Source organism: Ciconia boyciana, chromosome 5 (genome assembly GCF_034638445.1).
Source record: "Ciconia boyciana chromosome 5, ASM3463844v1, whole genome shotgun sequence".
NCBI classification, from domain to species: Eukaryota; Metazoa; Chordata; class Aves; order Ciconiiformes; family Ciconiidae; genus Ciconia; species Ciconia boyciana.
Window position 1 is genome coordinate 27,543,844 of NC_132938.1, and position 21,964 is coordinate 27,565,807.

General features: G+C 39.0%; 1 protein-coding gene across 3 annotated transcripts; it reads left to right on the plus strand.

Annotated features, from left to right (window-relative positions):
* Positions 1-5,110: 5,110 nt before the first annotated feature.
* TMEM33 (transmembrane protein 33) lies at positions 5,111-19,601 on the plus strand. Of its 3 annotated transcripts, none has more exons than XM_072861455.1 (8): positions 5,111-5,223; positions 5,727-5,791; positions 6,944-7,038; positions 7,478-7,665; positions 8,647-8,714; positions 9,470-9,603; positions 11,550-11,633; positions 13,056-19,601. In XM_072861455.1, exons 2-8 carry the CDS (start codon positions 5,735-5,737, stop codon positions 13,183-13,185), a joined length of 756 nt encoding a protein of 251 aa, XP_072717556.1. In that variant the 5' UTR covers positions 5,111-5,223; positions 5,727-5,734; the 3' UTR covers positions 13,186-19,601. The 3 variants fall into 3 exon arrangements, with proteins under 3 accessions (XP_072717556.1, XP_072717557.1, XP_072717555.1); XM_072861456.1 differs by lacking the exon at positions 5,111-5,223 and adding an exon at positions 5,525-5,616; XM_072861454.1 differs by lacking the exon at positions 5,111-5,223 and having other exon boundaries at positions 5,651-5,791; positions 13,056-19,600.
* Positions 19,602-21,964: the final 2,363 nt, after the last annotated feature.

Below are 21,964 nucleotides of genomic sequence, written 5' to 3' on the forward strand. Positions count from 1 at the left end.
TTGGTGGTTCACTTTGATTCAGCTTATACAGCTTGCAACCCTAATTATTTATCTTGCAAGCATCTGCTTACGCTGAATGAGTGGCAGAAATGTAACCCTGTTCATGAATACCTCTGCTGAAAAAGACTGGACCACAGATTATAGCGTTATTAGTCTTTAGTTATTAGTACAGTACCGTGTCAGCTGATACTGTCACCAAACTTCATTTTTTTTGCTCAGTTCATATAACAGACAGTATTTCAGAAAGGGAGTGTTTCTTTGCACATTTCTAGGCATACATACAGCTAACACTCCTTGCATCATGAACTGAACTTGTCCTTGGGAAAACTGACAGCTTTGGGGTTTTGTCCGTTGTCCTCTTTTTATTCCCTCGTTGTAGCCTGTGATTAGTAGGAGAAAAGGAGCCTTTTACCAACAACCCAGTACTGAGTTCAGCATCGATCAATGCACCTCCAGATACTTCTTTAAGCTTGCAAGAGGATGCTTATCAATCTATCTTTCCTGCTGCAGTATTTCTAATCAGGCAGTACAGGTAGTCGAAAGTTCACATCTATAATTCACCATGTTCCTCCATTTGTTGATACGGTCTCTTGCTCCACAATTCTAAAATCTTCCTAACCTTCTTTGCATTTATTAAAAGAACACTTGCCCATCTTTCTTTAAATTCTTAAGTTTCCAATATTTTTCATGTCCTTAGTGGGTTGGACATTGCAAATAAAATACACTGCTAAGGCTGCTCTCTGATTCAATCACAGGCCAAGCCTTGTGCCATACCTCCAATCTTTAAAAAGATATATATAAATTTAGCATAGTTCTTTGTACCATCTTGAGCTTACACTTGCAGCTTCTGTGTCACGTATCTTACTAACACAGGGATATACCAAAGTGCTGAAAGTTATGAAAATACTGACACAGAAAGCAACTGGAAGGAATATCTTCCTATTTTGCACATCTTCAGAAAGGTTGTGATTTCTCTTTTTCACTGCTTTGGCAGGCACTCAGTGAGTAAAAGGGTAATCCTTCCAGGAAGGGTGAGTAAATGGAAACTCCAACTGTGAGGGAAAAGAAAGAAGACCATGTTTGATATTGCTATAGACCATCGAACAAAAATCACAAAGCAATCTGGTACAGAGAGACAGAAGACTTCTGTTTCTTTTTCTGAAAAATGTAACAGGCATTGACCCCATGTCCTTTATTGTTTCTTGAGATTTGGACAGCCAGCTTGAGATAATCACAAACAAGAACCAAATTGTTCATTACAACTTTGCATAAAAACTTATTTTAGCTTTGCGTTATACACTACTGATACAAATAATGGAGCTAGTTTGGCTATGAGGAACTGCAATCCTATCGACCTTGGAGGAATGTTCTCTCTTTTATTCGAAATAAATGAAAACTGTATACAGATGTTAGCAACAGTACCTTCTTTCAAATCAAGAACGACAAAATAGATAAAGCATTATCTGAACCTCAAGTGCTCCATGCTGCAAGGTGGTGAACACTACATAAACAATGTTACATCAGCTTCTATTAAAATGATTGAGAATTGAGGCCACTGGAGACCACAAAAGATCGCAGGCATCTGATGGTGATGCTATTAAAAAGACAATAAAATATCCAAATTTAAAACAACCTGTAATGCAAAATACTAGTTCTATAAAATATTTCATTATGGCTGTCAAAATGTATTTAATAATAATCATTGTTTATAAAATATTTCCATAGTGTCTGTAATAAGGTTCTCAGTAATTAACTGGAAACACCAAAAAAGACTCCCTCTTCTTCAGATCTTCAAACAGGCCTCAAATTACATATGGAGTGTTGCAAATGATTTCATCTGAAAACATGTAGCGACTACTAAGGAAAGTGGCAACGGGGACTCAGGAACTGTGGATTCTGTTTCCAGCCCAGCTATGCTACTGCTCGTGTGCCTACAAGGAAGTTACCAACCTTTTTGACCCAAAGTCTTTATTGGACATCTAAATCATAGCGGTGTTGCGAGTATAGTAAACTTGCAGTGTGTCTGGACAGTATCATCTGGAGCTAAACAAATGCAAAGTATTGCATATTTTCTTTCATATATTTCTAAAATTTGTGAATTATTTTACAGACATACTAAGGTGCTTTATTTTTTTTCCCTGAGACTTCGAAGTGGGTTAGTGGAAGCAGGTGTACATGTTCGGGCCTGAAAGGTCAAAATATATCTCTTTGCATCCATATTTTTTTAAATTAAGAGAGAGCTGATCCCAGGTATTGTTACTGCCAATAATTCTCTGATAGGCTTATACATTTACTGGGGGGGAAGAGAGAGCTGTGTTAGTTACATTTTCAGAGATGTCTGTGCTGATTGTGTCGAACTGCCACAGAGGAGAAATGGGACTGTATTGCCAATGAGGTAGCTAAGTCCTTAGCAATTACAATGATACTCTTCTAAATATCTGAACTATCAATCATCAATGAAGGCAAACTGGTGCCTTGATGGTCCAGAAGAATCCCCCTACAGCTGTTGGAAACCAAATCATTAACAACACAGGAATCAATTTCTGCCCCTTCTCTCTGCTCAATCAGCAATATTATAGCAGAGGAGAATTGGGAAAGGGAGAAGCCAAGAGCTGAAACTTGATTTCTTAAGACGTAATTTAATGTCTTCTCTCAAGTTAAAGCAAACAGTAGCGTGGTCCGAATTGCTCAACAGGAGAGACTATATCGAACAAGAAGCAACAACAGACGCAGAACAAAGTGAAGGGGAAAGCCGGGAAAAGAAAAACTGATATAAACCAAAGGGGACTTCTTGGCTGTAAAGGGCCAAGTATGATATTCCTTATTAAGTTTTCCAAAGTATGGCACTTTTTAAGCCATTAACTTTTGGGAATAAACAATGGCTTAACATTCTACTTAAATGAAATTAAGGCCAATCTGTGAAAGACAACTTTTGCTAAAAGAAAATACAAAATTTAGTGTTATGACTGACAGACAGCAAAGCAGACTCTAGAAATGAATGCTTTGCAAGTGTATCTATTCAGTCCTTCCTAAATTACAAATGCCAAGAAATAAATAAGCACTCCTGATAAAGACATGGATGTGTCATCCTAGGTCTAAGAAATACATAACCTTGAAGACTGATCAGAAGGGTTTTTTTCACTTGTGACATTTCAGTTTGGCAGCATTAAACGTCTGGTGGTCTTCAATGGGCATTTCCACATTTCAGTTGCATCTAAAGAAATCTCCTGGTTATATTAGTATTTTCATTCATAATTGTCATGCTTTAACCCCAGCCAGCAACTGAGCACCACACAGCCGCTCACTCACTCCCTCCCGGTGGGATGGGGGAGAGAATCAGAAGAGTAAAAGTGAGAAAACTCGTGGGTTGAGATAAAGACAGTTTAATAGGGAAAGCAAAAGCCACGCACACAAGCAAAGCAAAGCTAGGAATTAATTCACTCCTTCCCATGGGCAGGCAGGTGTTCAGCCACCTCCAGGAAAGCAGGGCTCCAGCACATGTAACAGTTACTTGGGAAGACAAACGCCATCACTCCGAATGTCCCCCTCTTCCTTCTTCTTCCCCAGCTTTATATATTGAGCATGACACCATATGGTATGGAATAGCCCTTTGGCCAGTTTGGATCAGCTATCCTGGCTGTGTCCCCTCCCAGCTTCTTGTGCACCTGGCAGAGCATGGGAAGCTGAAAAGTCCTTGACTAGTGCAGCAACAACTAAAACATCAGTGTGTTATCCACACTGTTTTCAGCACAAATCCAAAACATAGCCCCATACTAGCTACTATAAAGAAAATTAACTCTATCCCAGCCAAAACCAGCACAATAATAAAGAAAGTAATCTGGTAATGGTTAAACTTAATTTACTGGGGCAATATTCAAAGCCTTAATTTTGGTTTAGCATAAGTGTGTGTCAGTCTTTTTATGACACATTTGAGAACACACCGAGTCCTAATTCTCTAGTGCTGTTTACCCATAGACTCTCCTCCACCTGTAGAAAAATAGCCCCAAAACAGCAGGTAGTTCTTGTGTCTACTTTGCAGCCACTTCAGCAAGAGATGAGTGGCTGGAAAAAGAAGTGGAACATCAGGTTCTGCATCTTCAATTTCAAAAGTGTTAATCAGCCTCAAGCCTTAGTTTACTTGTAATTGTTACAGTATTAGAATCCCTATCAGCTGACTCTTATTTTGCTCCTTCACCCGTCAACATACTTCATTACACATTCTCCTGATGCCTTCCTGAGTCTCTTCCAATCAATCTTCAAGTTTAATCATCATAAGCCAGAAATGAGGCTGATTGCGGATGTTGATTCCAACATCCTTGGTCACAAAAATATGTCTTTTTTGCTGCTAAAGAGTAATTGAAAGCATCTGGGAATGATTAGAAACTGGAGCAGATGGCTTGCTGTCCTGGAACCCATGCTGCCAGAAGGGGGAACCTGCTGCACATCCTTGAGAGAAACCCAGGCGTACAAACCACATGAGGCTAGAGGAGCTAAAAGACAAAGGTGTCAGTCTTGAGGCCCTCACTTTGTTTTCTTGTACTTTGAGACCACTTCAGCCGCGTTATACTAGGTTTACAGACTTCCAGCTGAGAACAGAAACATGTTCGCATAGCTATCCGGTACAGATCATTAAAAAAAAATCAATATTAAGACAAGGGTCAGATTGATGAAGGGAGGATTAACCCTTCCCAAGACCTTGCAAATGGCATATGCTACATGCTGCAGAGAGAGCAGGAGGCTTCTGCTTTGCGCTATCCAGCTTGGTCCTCCTGTCAACGTCACTGATATACCTGTGCTTGATTGAAGCTCTTTAGCTTCAAGGTTTAATGATTATTGACCAAAGATTTCATAAACTTATTTCAAAGCTGCTGCCTTTTAATTTAATACTGCTTACAGTATGAATGTTTGGGCACATGCAGCTTTGACAAGGCTTCTTTTTTTTTAATCTTTTTACATTATAGGGAACCAATAACACCAAACTACATGGACACAGCCTGAAGCGGCATGATGTTTAATGTGCACATTGCATCACTGTTGTGTGACATCACTGTGCTACCACAGCATCGCGGAACCGTTGAGCACCCTAAGACCTGCGACATTACGATTCCCGCTTCCGTTGCAGATGCACAGCACTAAGTCTGTGTCTCGCTAAATGGCTCTGGAAAGCCTGTTCGGCCCTCAGTGAGCAACCACTCCCCAGACGAGCGCCGATTACAAGCCAGCGTTAGTATTGCTGCTGTTACCGTCACGAAGCAGAAGGACCCCCGTACAGACCCTACGGAGCAAGCTGAGAAGCGGCGGCCGGGCCTGCTGCGGACAGCAGGGCCCCGGGGGCGGGCGAGGGGCTGCGGAAGGGCGATCCTCCTCCGCAACGGCCTCTCCTGCAGCCGCGTTCCCGGACTCGAGGGGGTGCCGCTCCCGGTGGGGGGCCGAGGCAGCCCCACACCACACCACCTCCCAGCAAGGCCTTGTGACGTCGCCAGGCGCGGCCGGACGCGTCACGTCGCCAGGCCTACATTGCCCGGCAGGCCCCGCGGCCCGCTGGAAGTGACGCCCGGCGGTATCCGGGGAGCGCGCGGCGGCGGTGGCGGTGCTTTGCCGTTTGTGGCGCTTGCGGTGGGTCGCGGGCCGCCGGGCCGGGAGCAGGAGCTCGAGCTCGGGAGGCGGCAGCAGCGGCCCCGGCCGTCCCGGTCCCAGCCCCAGCTGAGGCGCTTCTCTCCCCGCAGGTGCGGCCATGGCGGACTCCACGCAGAACGGGCCCGTGCAAGGCGGGGCCGGCGGCGGAGCTGTGGTAAGGACTCCCCGGCCGTGGCGGGGGCGGGAAGCAGGCCGCGGCGCCGACCCGACTCTTGGTGGGGCCGTGAGGGTGCTGGGCCGGCCACGGTGCTTCTCCGGCAGCGCGGGCGCCCCTTGCGCTGCTGGGAGGGCCCTGCTGGAATGGCAGAATGGCCGGCTGCTCGGGCGGGTGCGGGCAGGGGGAGGCAGCTCTTTCACTTTCTGATTCAAAACGTGCTGTTGCTGCGCCGCCGTTCTTGAAAATGCCTCGATCGACACTAACTCCGTGTGGCTGTGACTATGTGTCTGCGGTTGTATTGTGCAAGTAAGTCAGTAGATAATGATATGAAGACGCTTGCAGGTCAGTTAGGTTAATTTCTGGTCATTTTCATAAGAGGGGTCTAGGAACATACAGGAAAAGAACAGCCTTGAAAAGCTGGTTCAAATTCGGAAAAAAATTTTGAGCTCTTTCAGGTAATGTTTTGACTCTTTGGCACCTAATGGCCAAAAGCACTCTGTGCTTCATTAGAGCCTGTCTGGTACTGGGACTATATCAGGTGTGAAGAGGACTGTGGTGAAGGAGAGCTCAACAACAGGAGAGGTGGTAGATTACCATTAAAAACTTTTTTATCTTTTTGAGGCCAAGAATATGTAGGCCAAAATGATGCCACTTTCCTTATGATGTAGCTATGCTAAATTTACCTGACCCCTTCTTTTTTTTTTTTCCTCTCTATAAGAAGTGTGGAGATACAGCCCCACGTGTGTGAAGTATATTCTAAAAGGAACCTTGAAGCGATAGATGCAAAAGTTAGTCAGGTCTAAAGACCTTGCATGATACATTTTGGAAGCTGGCTGTTTTGTGAGGTTGGCTTGTTTAGCAAAACTACTGCCACACAAGATCTTACCACTATATTTTGTTGTAATGTATAAAGTAGCCTTTTGATTGTGAGACAGCCAAGCTATTTTTGATCTGGTTAGTAACATTGTATGAGTCAAGTTTCATACAGAACGAAAAGGTGCTTTTTGCTTCAAGCTATAATTTGATCGTATTTGAGGTTGGAGAAAGACTTGCCATTTAATATAGAAGGGAAGAGTGTTCGTGGTATGCAAATATTAAGATACCAACTTCTGTGGGGGTTGGGTTTTTTCTTTTCTTCTTCTAATGTAGCAATTTCTGATGGCTAACAAGTTGGATACAGCAATGTGGATTTCCCGCTTGTTCACAGTTTACTGCTCAGCTTTATTTGTCCTGCCTCTTCTAGGGTATGTATTGTAATATTGTGAAATAGCATTAAAAATTTACAAAGTAACTATACTCCCTTTTCATAGAGTTGTTTTTCATGTAAGGGTAAATTTCTATTATTCGGCTTACTTGGATGCTTTTTGTCAGAACAGTTTACAGAGTTTTAGATTGGTTTGAAACACTTTCAGGTGTGTCTGGAAAATGTGTTGAGCAACTGTGAAGTAGTGGCAGATGCATGTTTTTCTGTGTAGTTATGGAGTAATATACTGAGTTATTTTATCTTTGGCACCTGCAGTAAGTCAGTGTTACCAGTTTTTGAATCATATTTTGGTAACAGTGCTTATGTACGATAATAGAAATGCTTCAGGTATTGTGCAACTGTGATGCAATTCTCAAGGGTGGAAGACTTCTGAGCAGGGGCTTGGTTCATATGGTAACGTCTCCTCTGATGATTTGCAGGTTGCATGAAGCAGCAAGCTTTTATCAGCGTGCCTTGCTGGCAAATGCTCTTACTAGTGCCCTCCGACTACACCAAAGGCTACCGCACTTTCAGCTTAGCAGGGCATTTCTGGCCCAGGCTTTGCTGGAGGACAGCTGCCACTACCTGTTGTACTCTCTTATTTTTGTGAATTCCTACCCTGTTACAAGTATCCTTTATTTGTGTCATCCTGGTAATGTTTTAAAATATCTTAAAAACTTGATTCTTTTCATCACTGGTGCCATGATTTGAAAAACTAGTTTAAACTAGAATACATTTGCTATTCATAGAACATACTCTATGTAAAATAGGAGAGGCTTATGTTGATTGATCCATGTTCAGGTTAATCACCTCTATAACTAGTACATTGCAGTCTCTGGCTACTTACATTTTCTTTTCCTGAGACTTAAGTTCAGTGGATTTTATGACCAGCCTCGTGTGATACTTTGAGAAGTTGGTAACTTTCACTTATTACCAATATAGGGTTTATATATGACTCCTCACTGTAAGTAGGACATATATCATGTACAGAGACAATTATTCAATAGTAGCTTTTTCAGATAAGTTATTAAAAAGATAAAGACTGCAAAAAAGACTTAAGTCCTGTGGCTTGTCAAAGGTGACATGTAAGAACTGAGTTTTCTTTGTGCCACTTTGTATGTATGCTTAATGTCCTACTCTTAAAATGTCTCTGGCAGAGGAATGTCTATGTTCTTGCTCTCTAAAATCTGAATGACTGGCAACTGCATGTTCTTTGGTGAAGAAATGCATTTTGTAGCATCTCTTAATAAAAAATATTATGGCTAAATGTATATGATAGATTTTAAGAAGTGACCTCACGTGTCTTTCGTGCAGAAAGAATGCATATCAGTAGAAATGCACTGGTGTGTAATGGTGTATGTTGTACTTTTGCATACCTGCACACACACCCATTTTGAAGTTAATGAAAATGTATAGTGAAGAGAAAGCGTAAGAAGCAAAGGGAAGAGCTATAAATATAGTTGTTAGACATACGCATGTCTTAATCCAGTATAGGTCATTTCTGCCAACTTCTTGCAAAGAGCCATCAGTCTGACTTGTGTGTTAGCATAACATCACGGAGAAATGAAGCACTTCTGCAGCCTATAATTTTCCTTATCGCTTGCTTCAGTGAGTATTTTTCCAGTTCTGCTGTTCTCTTTGCTTCATGCTGCCACATATACAAAGAAGGTTCTTGATGTAAGTATGGTATGATGTATGATTCGATTAATACTGTTGGTATTCTTGGGGTTTATAAACAGGTTTGAGTTGCAGCTATGGTTTCCTTTAGCTACACTAGAGGAGTTAGAGTGAAATTGTAGTATGGAATCTCAGCGCAGAGAATCTGAGAGAATCTAATCTTCTGTTATGACTCAATGATATGTTGGAGTTGACACTAATTATTTTTCTTCAAATGCTGTTCTTTGAAGGAAGCAAATGCTGTGTAACAGTTAAGTTGAAACTTAAGACATGTCTTTTCAACTTAAACCATAGCCTGTGAAATTTAATTTTCTATTTCAGTAGTAACATAACAAACTGCCGGGTGAGGCTAGAAAGCAAAATAGTTGTGAGTTGGACCTGCTGCTTAGTGAACTGCCTTGTGCAGCTTAGTGTAGCTCCACCTTTGGTGTTCCTAACTAGGCTATCTTGCTGCCACAGGTACTTGCTCCTAGTGGACAGAATAAGGCTTGTGACCATCCCTGTGCAGTTGAACCTAAAATGGGTGGGTGAGGCAATTGCAGTGCCTCATGTTTTTAATTGAACTCTATGTAATTATGGAGTTCCAAGCTTCTGGTAGTTTTCTTTGGGATATTAATCTCAATACCTTTAAAGAATCTAGTCTTAAAATGCTGAAGTGAGTTGTAAATTATAATTGTTAGTGTATTGATTTCTTTGTGCTAGAGAAGATAGGTGTAACTTGTATGTTTTCTGGCAATCTTCTTTCTTCTTTAAAGGCACGAAGTTCAAATAGTCTGCCCTTTCTGAGAAATCTTTTAGAGAAACTGAATGCTAATCAACAGAATATTCTAAAATTCATTGCTTGCAATGAAATTTTCCTGATGCCAGCTACAGTTTTTATGCTCTTCAGGTAAGAATTACCATAAATATTTTCAGAATTAGAAACTTTATACACAAGATTACTTTTTGCAATTGAGTTCTCTGTGGGTCTCAGATCTCCATTGGTATAATTTTGGCTGACCAAGGCTTGAACTTAGAGTTACATTTATTTGATTCCTAGACTTGTCAAGTTGGTGCATCACGAAATCAAAAAGCATTCACTCTGGTACAACTGAGCACCAAAAAACCTTTCCCTTTCATAACATGGGTGACATTGTTGGGTCAAATAAAAGTTTTTTTTCAGTCCGGGAACTGGTGTTCTCCTACATTGTTCAGTAAGTTTATTTTTGGTCAGCATAATAGAATATTAAGATCTTCAGCTTCACTGAAAGTGAACCCTTATTTTTGACTGTTAGATTCCAGAAGTTTAAGTGGCATGAAATTTCATTGTGCTAAAAGTGTGCAAGCAGGAGTAGATTATGTCCTCTCCTGTGTTACTTCTGACTAGTGACTCTTGTCTGTTTTTTATGATTCCATTTGGTTTTGCCTGCTGTGCAGCCTGTTGAATTCATTTTAGGGATCTTGACCACACACATGTTGGAATCCTACTGAAGTCATATAGGCATAATGACCTGCCAGTCACTGAAGTTTGGGTCATTGCCTTTTAATATTTGGAGGGGGAATAACACTCTTTGTTCTATACAAGTCATAGCACAGTGAGGGCGCTTGTCCTGAGTGGCCTGACAGGCAGCAGAAGGGAGGCTTTATCTTCTTGGAAGTTGATAGAATGCATAATTTGTCTTTATCTTTTGGTATGTCAGCTGAACACTTCAATGCTTCAATCCTGAAGGATTCAATTTCATTTAAGGCCAGGTACCAACTGACAGATACACTCTGTATCCAGTATCTGAAACATTCAAGTGCTTTAAACTTCTCTTTAGGAGAACTTGCCCCCCTGTCCTGGGGAATTTAGTATGGCAAGTGCTGCTACTTGATAAGTCATCTAGTAGATACTGATGCTTGAAAAAGATCATATACCAAATTTTAAAATAGTATAATGGTTAAATGCAGCTATTGTGAGAATTTGTTCTTTAAACTGCTTTAGCATATTATATTGCTTGTAAATACTGTACAGGTGCAAGACTTCCTCTTTTCCCCCTTCCTGTAGCTCACTTTTCACTTTATATTTTTTTTTCGTGGTAAAGATACTGCTCCTATGCGAAGATGCTCTGGTTACTGGAACTGTCGTGTTCATCTTCAAACAGAGCTTTTTAATATTGTGTTATATAAAGAAGCTTCAGTCATTAAAATTAAACTCACGGTATTTCTGTGCTTTGCTATGTACGGTTTGTATGCTACCCTTCCACTATTTTACATCACCATCATGTGAAACAGCAGCCTTGTAAAGCATCAAAACCGAATTTTAGCGTAACTGAAATAGTCGGATATCAGCTTGGCATTAATATTTCAATACATCTATAAGTCTTCAGTGTGTTCTGAGAAGTTTTGCAAAAGATACTAGAAATATGGTCCAGATACTCAAAGTGCTATGATTAGAGCTGAAAAAGCTCACTGTAACTAGACTATTTCTGTCAGCCAATTTCTTGACCAGCAAGCTTGTTCTTAATACTGAACAGGCATCCACCATCACTTTTGTGATTCTTTGCCCACCACCAGAAATGAGGCATATAAAAAAACTTCATAAATATAAAATCAATACAAGAACAGCACTTCTTTAACTGCTTCATTGAGCAGTTTTATTCTATAATGTAAGCTTCTGCTTTTGTAAGTGTATGGTTATGTACTTTTTCTTGTCAGATCTAGATTATCTGAACCAATGTGACACCAATCTAGCTTTCTTTGAGCCCAAGTAGTTTGCTTGCTTTTATTAGGAAAAGTCCTGTTGTGTGGGTTTGGTTGGTGTTGTTTTTTTTTGTTGTTGTTGGTATGAAGCTCTACTTCTCTATTCTCTTTCAGTGGTCAAGGGAGTCTGCTCCAGCCCTTCATTTACTACAGGTTTCTTACATTACGCTACTCCTCTCGGCGAAATCCATACTGTCGGTAAGTGCTAAATTGATTTTGGAAGTTAATGTTTAACTGCATAGCGGGTAGGCATTCAGAAATTTTTAATTCTAAAATTAAATCATAATTCATAATACTAAATCTGCAAATGGTAATTATAGAATGTGGAATACACCTAGATGCTAAAAAAAACCAAACAGCTAGTTCAAGTTTAAATTTATTTCATATAATGGAACTTTCCTGAAATGTACCGCCATCCTTGAGCGGGAGCTTTCAGAACACGCTTGCGTAATTGAAACTACGCTTTGGGAGAAGAAAGTCTTTCAGTTGTTCTGCAACTATTTACCAGAAAGATATCCTTATTTTTAGATTCCAGGCATATCTGAGGCTAAGTCTATACATGAACAGGCACTTAGGAACTTGTATAATGTTGACAGAAAAAAAAAATCTGTGGGTGATCTTAAACATGTTCATTACCTCTGTTAGTTAAATTCATAAGTCAGGTTAATTATACTTGAAATAGAGCCTTACTGATTTTTTTGAAAGTTGGTCAAGCCAATACTATTTCTTTAAACTTTGAAACCATAAATATTTCTATGAGGATTTGCTTGGGTCAGTGCTTTCTCAGAACTTTTCTCATGACAAGCGTTGCATAGTGTAAGATTTTGTGAACATGCTTTCTAGTCTGATTGATACCCAATTAGAAAATGATTTGCTAAAGTACCAGGGAAGTGGCGTTGGCTGCCATGGTATGCAAAGACAGGTCTGAGAATCATAAACTTAACTGCCTTCTATTCCCTACTATTTTGTAAGAAATCAATTGTTCCATCTTAGTACATGTATTTTTTTTAACAACAACAAAAATCTATGAAGGTGCTTTACTTCTTTGGTATCTAAAAATAATTTAAGTTGTGCAATAGTAAAACTGACTTTCAATAGAACTAGTTCATCCAAGATTTTCTGCTGGCATTTATGTGGTTTTAGGGGAAACTGGTGTTGTGGGTTTTATTTTTCATGTCTGTCTTTTAGTAGTTGCTTCTAGAGTGCAGGGTTCTTGCATTCTGGCAAGAAGCAGTGCAAACACGCAATTACCTCCCAACTCCTTACACTACATCTGATAAACCATTACTCTTTCTTTTTAATTTGTAGTGCTGTGGTGGTTTTTTTTTGCTTTTTTGCTTGAAGGTGGAATTTTTCTGCTGTCTTTATATCTGTCCTCAGCTGGAAGTTGCTGAACTAAAGTTAATTAAAATGTTAATATTTAAAGGAATGTTTAAAATCAATGTTTAATGACTTCTGAACTCTTGCAAGATACTGCGACACTGACTTGATCTAAAGAACTTGCTAACTAGAGTGTGTGGGGGGTGTTGAGAAAAGAAGTGAATGAAAAAGATCAGATGATACTTACTTCTGATAAATGCTGTAGGATTTTAATACTCTCTTTAAATCTGATTTTTTCAGGACTCTCTTCACTGAGCTGAGGATTGTTGTTGAACACTTAATAATGAAGCCCTCATGCCCTGTTTTTGTAAGAAGACTATGCCTTGGCAGCATTTCCTTTATAAGCAGATTGGCACCAACTGTTGCATAGCCAGATTTCAGGCACTTGTGTTTTGTGAACATTATGAGCAGCTGGCACTTCTGCTGATGACTATAAATTCCTGGTTTTACACTGATCTCACTCCAGGCTGTATAAAAATGTGTATATGCTTTTCTTGGAGATAATATGAAATTTAGCATATCAAAAGCAATTTATGGAAACTTAAAATTACTGTACTGTATTGCTAATTGGTGAAAAAAGTAGCTGCATGCTATGCAAAACATGCCCAGTCATACAGAATTGTTTCTTTATGAATCAAGGATTGGTTGAGGTTGATTAAAACTTTAAGAATTCTGTGCTCAGTAGGTTTATTTTAGTTGGAATTATAGATACTGGAATTATAGATATGTCTCCAGTGGATAGCAGTTGGTACACATACCTATGCAGGACACTTTGGACAGTATTCTTCTGCTTACTAAATGTATCTGTAGAACCATTTTGTCTAAATGACTATACTCAATGTAAAAATGTGGCCCACTTTGAATTTAACAAAAGGAATTAAAATCTATCAAGCTGGTGTAGTTAACAACTTTTCTGAAGAAGAGGCTATTTTTATTAATATTACTTAAAAAGAACTCTTCCAAGTTTCTACCTTGTGACAGTCTTACATTGTGTTGTTGGAAAAAATCTGAAGACTTTGATCACAGAAAACTCTGTGCAGTTACCTTGTCATAAGAAGATGTTTTACCAAGCCAAATTGCTGACCTGTAGGCTTTTCAGACAAAGATGCAATGCTTAAACTTTTAACCATCTCTTAAGTGAACTAATCAATGTAAACTAAGTAACTTTTGCAGAATCATTGCATATTTGTTCTTGTGTCTACACAACTGTGAGACTGCAGTAATTAAAGCATGCCAGCTTTTTAGAAAATTAATCTGTAGCTAGCTCTATATAAACTGTTCTTCCAGTTTCTGAGACTCTTATTGTGATGGGAAATTTGCATAAAGGATTGCACCTGTTTAGGCAGCTTCTGAAACAAATGGTTGTAGGATTTTTTGGCATAAATCCATCTGATGACTGATCTGAAGCCAATGTCATGACTACAGAAGTGAATATTATATTGAGTCCTGATTATGCATTCACCCAGCAGCTGAAAGGTAGGTCATGGAAGAAGAATATTATCTGTGTGAACATAACTTCTTTCCATGAATTCAAGGCAAAGTATTTGCCTAATCTTCTGTAGCTAATTTTATGCAATTAGAATATTAACATTAAAGAGGTTTCATTGTCCTTTTGTAAATTTCTATAGCACTGTACTTAACTATTCTTCCTTGGTCAGAGAAATCTTATGTGAAACACTTTTGAAAACAGTCCTGAAGCAAAGTATTTTCCTGTAACTATTGAGTTACCTTTTTTGTGATGTGGGTGTAATTCAGACTGTCCAGTTGTATTAGTTTGTTAGATCAGAGCCATGTATTTATACACTTCATTTTTTGCTCAACCTCTTGGTACTGATGAACCAGTTGGTAATTGAATATGATACTCTTTGACTACTTATCTTGCTCTCTGAACATGATTAGCTATTTATAGAACACTTGCACACTGCAGAAGCAACTGCATGCAGTAATGCTCTACAGCTGCTAAAGACTTGCGATAAGATTCACTATATGTATATCCTGTAATTTGAGGATTTTATAAAAACTAAAATTTCTACTGTAATAAAAGGACTGTTAAATATAATCTGCTAGGCTCTTCAAGCTTATTTTCTCTCTAACAGAACATACTGATGCTTGAACCTGGAAGTTGAGCAGAATGCTGTCCTGTGTGTATGTGTGCATATTCTTACATTCCCACTGCTGCTTCTAAGTCAGGACATAATGTCTCGTGCATTTCTAAATTATTTTATAGGGAATTTTTGCCTTCTAAAGTGCAAAAATTTATGACCTTTTCCTTCAAAATTTAACTCAAGAATAAGCACTGCAACAACGATATCTAATTGGAGCAGAAATCTAGACCTACTTCTCGCCGTTTCAATTCTTCAGCACTGTTCTAGATCCTCTTTCATGTTACATGGTAGATTTTTTGAGTGGTGACATCAGACTGTTCTGCTCTTTGCACCACTGCTATTTAAAAATTAATGTGGTCATGTAAGTTGGTCCCCCATACTGGGAGTGGAAAGCGAATAAATACTTTTGTAATTCGGGTAAGCAAAATAACATGTTACTCCTGAGCAAATTTTTGCGGTCTAAGACTGCTGTTATGGGTGCAGTCTACTGTTCCTTTAATTGTATGCTGTCATTAAATTAGAGAAGAGTCTAAATTAGATCTGAAGTATTGCAACTGTAACTGAAGGATGCTAATTCTTGAGATCCAACTCTATGAATGGATGAGGAAAATTAAAAGAAGTAAGTGAATGAGATTTCAGTAAGTAGAGAGTTGGAAGACAGTGCGACAAAGTAGAGTTTATATGTGGATACAGAATTTGTTAACTCTTTCTATTAAGTCTTAAAAATGGATCAAGAGGAGGAAGATCTTTCATAAATGGGGTTTGATTTGGCTAGTAGTATATTCTTGGCTTTGCAAGGAGTTGCTTGACAAATGAGGCCTGGGTTTTACTTGTGGCCTGATAAAACTGACCTCTCTGATGTGCCAAGAAAACATGGAACAACGGAGTAAGAATAACTTTCAAGCAAAATAAATAGGGCAACTGACCGGCACTCTGCATCAACTTTGACTTTTGCTGTAGCCTTTAGGCTACTGAAGTCACAAGACTGAGTTTACTCAATGCTGGCAAAAACATTCTGTCCTTGTGCCTGCTTCCTTTCCATAGTTTGTGACCGTTTCTATACTAACGATTAAATTAAACACATGAAATGCTGGTTTTGTCCTGATAGCTTGAGATCTTTCTGGTGAAGAATTCTCATGCTGCTGTTCATGCTGCTGTGCTATCAACAGCTAGCTGTGATGCAGAGGCTGTGGTAGTAGAGAAATTTTGCAACTGACCATAAAATGCCTGCCAATCCCAACTGTGAAGCAGAGAAGTTTTTGTCCTACTGAAAGGCTGCCTACCTAACATAGTAGTTGTTTCCAGTAGTATAAATCACACTGGTCATTGTTTTTATCGTCTTAGCTTTCATAACTAAAGTGCTGTTGCATGAGTTCTGTGGGTAGACCTACGCCTTGCTGTGCACAAGCTTGCTGTAGAAGTGATGCTCCAGCGCAAGACTTGTCTGTTCTCACCTGTAGATAAATAAAGCGTCAGGACCCAGTAGGTCTGTTGGAGTAGGTAATGCCAGTTGGGATTTCTTACACACAAAGTAATTCACTAATGCATCCATCCTTTATTGTCTTTTATTTAATTTTATAGTTTTATTGTCGTTTTTGTGCTGTCAGTTTCATGTTTTACTCCCTTCTTTGATGGATGTTCAAGGGGAGCAATATCCATTAATATTTTAAGTTACATGTTTTAAGGAATTTTTTTTAATGTATTATAATCATGAGCCACTATTTGTTCCAACAGTTTTTGAGCTGCTAATGATATATGTGATGGTACTGTCCAAACAAATAATGTAGCTGGTTATTTTGTACAGTCTGTTGGACCTTTTTATCGTTAGCTGCCTGTATTGCCACATTTGCTGTACAGATCCCTTGTTAATTAAGGAAGTACAGTTCTTGCCCATTTTACAGACAGGAACTGAGGCATGCAAGGACAGAGCACTCGCCTGAGGCAATGTAAGAGCTCTGGCAGAGCAGGAAGTAGAAAAAAGAGTTAGACAAGAGTCCAGGGGGAACTGTGATTCATTTCTATACCATATATGGCTTCTTGGTCCTGTTTCCAAAATGATAGTAACTGCTGCTTAAACAGTTTCAAAAATACTGTACCTTATGGTGCTCAGATTGAGGGTAGTGAAGACCATTGACCTAGAACAGCATGTTCTTTTAAAGCGATGTCAAAAATTGATTCCCATGTGCGAGAGCTAGGTATGGCCCCTGGCATCTTCATCTTTCTGGTGAGGACAAATGACGCAACAGAATAACATTGTGAGCATTTACATGCTAGATGTTAGTAGGGTATGCTGATCTGTTGTAATTGTCTATAGTTTTTAATTGCTGCAGCGCAAGTATTTGTGGTTAAACTATACTGAAATTGGTTAGTGTATGTTTGTACTATAACTTCTAACGTGCTATGAGTTTCTTAAAATCACAGGAAGATTCAGGCCTTGCTGTTTTAAATCGCCTTTTAAGGATAGAACCTTAAGCAATCCTTTATTTCAAAGATGCATTATCGGGATGGATAATGTAATTGAATTGAATCTTAAATGTGGATTCAAAAATGTCTTTTTCATAAAATGTCAGCATTATTTATTAACTTTTCTGCAGAAGCTAGCTCTGTGATAATAGCAGATTTTGTGCAGGTAAGGGGGTTTCATTGCTTAGTTCCGTGCCATCCAGATGGTACAAACTTCTAAAATGAATTGAAAAATTCATCTTTTACTTGTATTCAGGGACTGAGGCACAAAATGCTAATGTAAGGGCTCAGAGGGGAAATATAGTTCTCCTGCATATTTGAGAAAATGTGAAGCCCTTTCAAGAAAACCTAATAAACGTAATAATCACAGGCTGCTGACACTAAGGAAAAAGCACCTCATTCGCTCTTTCTTTTATGCAGTGATTTACTGGTCCCTACTGATTTTCAAATTGGATCACTGCAGTAAATTATCCATGCCAGTACCTGTGAAAGAAAGCACTGGGATCCATATTTGTGTAGTGCTGTGCTTAAATCAGCAAGAATGATAAATTTGATGGTATGAAATTGGAAATATCAAGGGCTTTTCTCAGTGAATGAGCAAGTATCTCCATTTGTAATTTGTTGTGACCCTTTTTCACTGTGTGTGCTTTGTATGTCAAATATTTATTTCCAAACAAATTAAATTGTTTTCTGTATTGATACAGCTACGGTTTTGTTGATGTTCTTGAAATCAAATTGTATAAGGGTTTTTTTGATTTAAAATATTATCAATATCATGTTGCAAAACAGCACTTGTTTAAGTTCAAATCTCTGAGTTTGAGTTACTGTCCAACAGCTTTCCATGTTAAATGTTCTAGGTGTATGTTGGGTGTTGTGTTTTTGTGGTTGTTTTTTGTGTGTGTGTTTAATGCAGGATGTAGTGGGCTACTGCAGCTTCTCATTTCTTTTTTCTAAAGAAAAAGGAAGATTAAGCTGTATATCAAAACCAAAAAAGCTGATCCCTGTCTTTAAGTCATTGGAGCTATTCTGCTTTGCACCTGGCATAGGTAACACCAAGTCCTGTGAAAAAAAATTACCTACCTGCTCAGTTTACTGCCATATTTTCAGTGCAGGTGTTAATAGAGAAAGTTGACTACACCTGTGTTTTGGCAGGAGTCCTGTCCCTTTAATCTTACAATAGGTTACTTTGTGACTGATTACATCCTACTACCTAAATAAGTGCCACTGCTGAGTGAGTCATACCTAGTACTTGCTTATTTGGAATTTATATCAGTATAATAATAATTTGTTTTGCAACTAGTAAGCAAAATTGTAAACCAGTGTTGTTAATAATGTGACCCTATGTTACCCTCTTCTTGTGGGCTAGGCTTAGCTCATTTGTGATGGCAAGTTAAACAGCTGACTTCTGTTCAACCCCAGTGCCAACCAGATGGGCTTTATTCTACCACAGCTGGCTACCACCATACAGCTGCAGTTTAGTAGAAGCAGTAGTGTGGATTGTATTCTGAGGAGCCATGAAAGACTTTGCTCTTAAAAGAAAGCAATGGTTAATTTCAGTTCATCTCCCTTTATCCTGGTTTCCAAGTGCCTGACCAAGATACCTTGCTTGTGAGGCGAGTGAAGTGTTGCAGCAGTCCAGATTCCTGCCTGGGGTGAGGAAACTGGTTTCCTTGAACAAGTGCAGATCATGGTATTTCATTTGCTGTGTGTGTTCCTATGAACGTTCCCTCGTGCACCTTTGCCAATGTGAAGAGCAAGAGTATGTTGGATGAAGACGGTGCATCAGTTGGTTGAGATATTTCACAGGAAAATTAAGCTGAAAATCAGAAATTATAAAGGTGTGGGGCTAGATTATCTGCAAGGGCTAAAGCAATGTCAACTATAGTTTTCACAAAGGTAGGAATGTAATAGAAAGAGAAGGAAGAAGAATGGGGAGAAAACTAATGAGAATGCAGAAGAGTTCTGCTCTGCGATAAAAAGAGGTATGGAAATCCTACTGGGTGCTCTGTTGCTTTCACAAACCCCAATTCACCATTCATGGTTTTATGCCATCAGTATCCTCTGGATAGTACTTAAGTTTTCTAGCTGTAAATTATTTCTAATTTTGTCTCTATTAAAATACTATTGGAATAGCATGTTCAGATGCTGCCACATGGTACAAGAGCTGACAGGCTGATCTTGCTTTACTTAAAATGGAAGACAGCTGCAGTGGAATTGTGTTCTTGTCCATTATGTTTGAAGCTCCTATAGTGGAAACGTAGAGAAATAAACACTTACTATGGTCTATATTGCTACTGAGCTTCTTGGCTTTTTTTTCTTTTCAAGCTTTTCTCTTTCCATGTTGCTGTGGTACATTTTTATATTGGCAATCTAGGGGAAGATACCATATGTACAACTACATGGGGTTTTGTCCTGATGTATGTTTGCTTCTGTGTGCAAAGACACCTACAGAACATGATATTTCTAACTTAGCATTTTAACATTTTTTGATTTAATTTTTTTATGTAGAAAATCTGACCAAAGTGTTTTGAGATGACAGATGTTTGCCTGTTACAATCCCTTTCAACATACTTTCTGCTATAGCAACTTCAGTTAGGTTCTGACTAAAGCACAACAAAAATAATTGTGAATCCTTTCAGTGATAAAGTTTAAATCAAAGCCATTATTAGCAAGTTTTTTTGTAATGGCAGATGGAAATCTGAAGCTGACTTTCTGAATTCTCATGTGTCCACTGGCATTTTATCAGTTGTATCACTGTATAATACAGAGAAATATTTAAACCTTAGAAACTACAGTTACAGCATCAAGCATTAGTTCAGCGTGCATTTGTTGAGCATCCAGTGGTTCTATTCACATTTTTAATTCTCTCAAATTTTTAGCATCACTCTAGGGCAGAGGTATGCAAGACATTTTAGTTGCATCAATGTATATGTGCTGTGGACTGATGGTGTGTATGTATACTTACAGCAGCAGACAAATGACTAAATAAAACACGTAATATTTTGAGGGTTTTTTGCCATTTGGATATGTTAATACATCTTGCTCTTTATGATTAAAAAGCCTCTTCCTGCCCTCAGCCAGCCTTCTGTCTTTGTGACGTGTTACACATTTGAAAGGGAAACAGTTTTTTAAAAAGATTCTTGCACTGCATAGGTGCTTCTAATATCTTGCCTTTTTACACTTCAAAAGCACTGGTCAAGTTTATTTCACATTCTTGTAATCAAATGTTTTTTCTTACAAGCAAAAGAATCAAGCTGCTTTTAAGATGGTCCTTGATTTGTTCATGTAGGAGACTGTAGGACAGGTGGAGTAGCAGGAGACTAGGCCTGATGATGCAGGAAGCTTCCTCCAGTCCTGTGTTCCTGTGCATGTCTGCATATTACTATAGAGATAAGAGTAGTTGTTTCAATGTATTATGTACCTAGTATCGTGTTTAAGAATTTTAAACTAGCTTTCTGCTTTAGGATGAAGATAAGTGCTGCTAACCTTAAGAGTTCTTTTTTCTTACTCAAAGGCTGGAAATTTTGTTTGGCGATATGATTTGGTCAGCTGAAATGAAATGGAATTCTTCTTCCATGTGCTGATTTTATTCCAAAACACTGACCTCTAGTGGCTGGTTTGGAACTATGAAGCAAAACATTTTAGCAATTTAATGTGTTCCTCATGTGCCTACTGGCTACAGGAGAGTCTTTTTCCCTTTAAATTTCTCAGGAGAATAATGTCTCTTCATGATTTATTGTACTTTGGCTTTGCCAGTATCTATCTGCCTTATGCATTAGAAAGGAGAACAAAAGAAAACCAGATTATGGTTAACATTTCTTTTAAACAAGTAACTACTCACAAGCCCAAATGTTTGTTGTGATTGTTGGGAAGCTAAAAGACCCTATGATCTGTGAGAGTGTCCCATAATAAAGATCTTAAAACATTTATTGTCAAATCCTTGCAGTCATAAAGCACAGCAATTATATTAGCAGAATCCTGATTCCTTTTTGCTTAGGATGTTGCTGCTTTACAATGGAAGTGTTTTGTGTGTGTGTGTGGGATTATTGATACAGGAACAGTAGTATTTTAATCTTTTTCCTGCATAACCATGAAGCGCACTTTTCTGGATATATGTCGTATGAATCTTTCCCTTCTCCCTAATTTGATTGTAGCTGCATATGTCCCAGTATAAGTCCCACTGATTTTTTTTTTTTGAGATAGGCAAGTGACTCTTCATTCCCCAGTGGGAGAGCAAATTCTTTAAAAATGTAATGTCTCCCTTTAGGAAAACAGAGTATTGGGTAGCTAAAAGGAGTGCCTGCATTGGTGTGATAAATCAGAGCTATAGCGGGTTTTTTAAGCAAATCCCCTGATTGTTCTTATTTACTGTGAAACCAAACTGGCACATCTGCTCTAGGCTCACTCCTAATGAGCTCCAGTCTCTGTCAGGGATACAGGGCCTGACTGGTGGGGGGGATGCATTACTGCCAAGTTCTTGTGTTGTACCAAGTGCACATGGCAATAGGAGGGCTTCCAAACCATGGAAACAACATGTGGTGTCCTGAGGTCTTTTGAGCACTAAATAAAGGGCCAAATGAT

Coding starts and splice junctions, on each gene's coding strand:
- TMEM33 (XM_072861455.1), top strand. CDS start 5,735: ATGGCGGACTCCACGCAGAACGGGCCCGTGCAAGGCGGGGCCGGCGGC. Junction 5,792..6,943: donor GGGCCGGCGGCGGAGCTGTG/GTAAGGACTCCC, acceptor CTTCTAATGTAG/CAATTTCTGATGGCTAACAA. Junction 7,039..7,477: donor TTTGTCCTGCCTCTTCTAGG/GTATGTATTGTA, acceptor GATGATTTGCAG/GTTGCATGAAGCAGCAAGCT.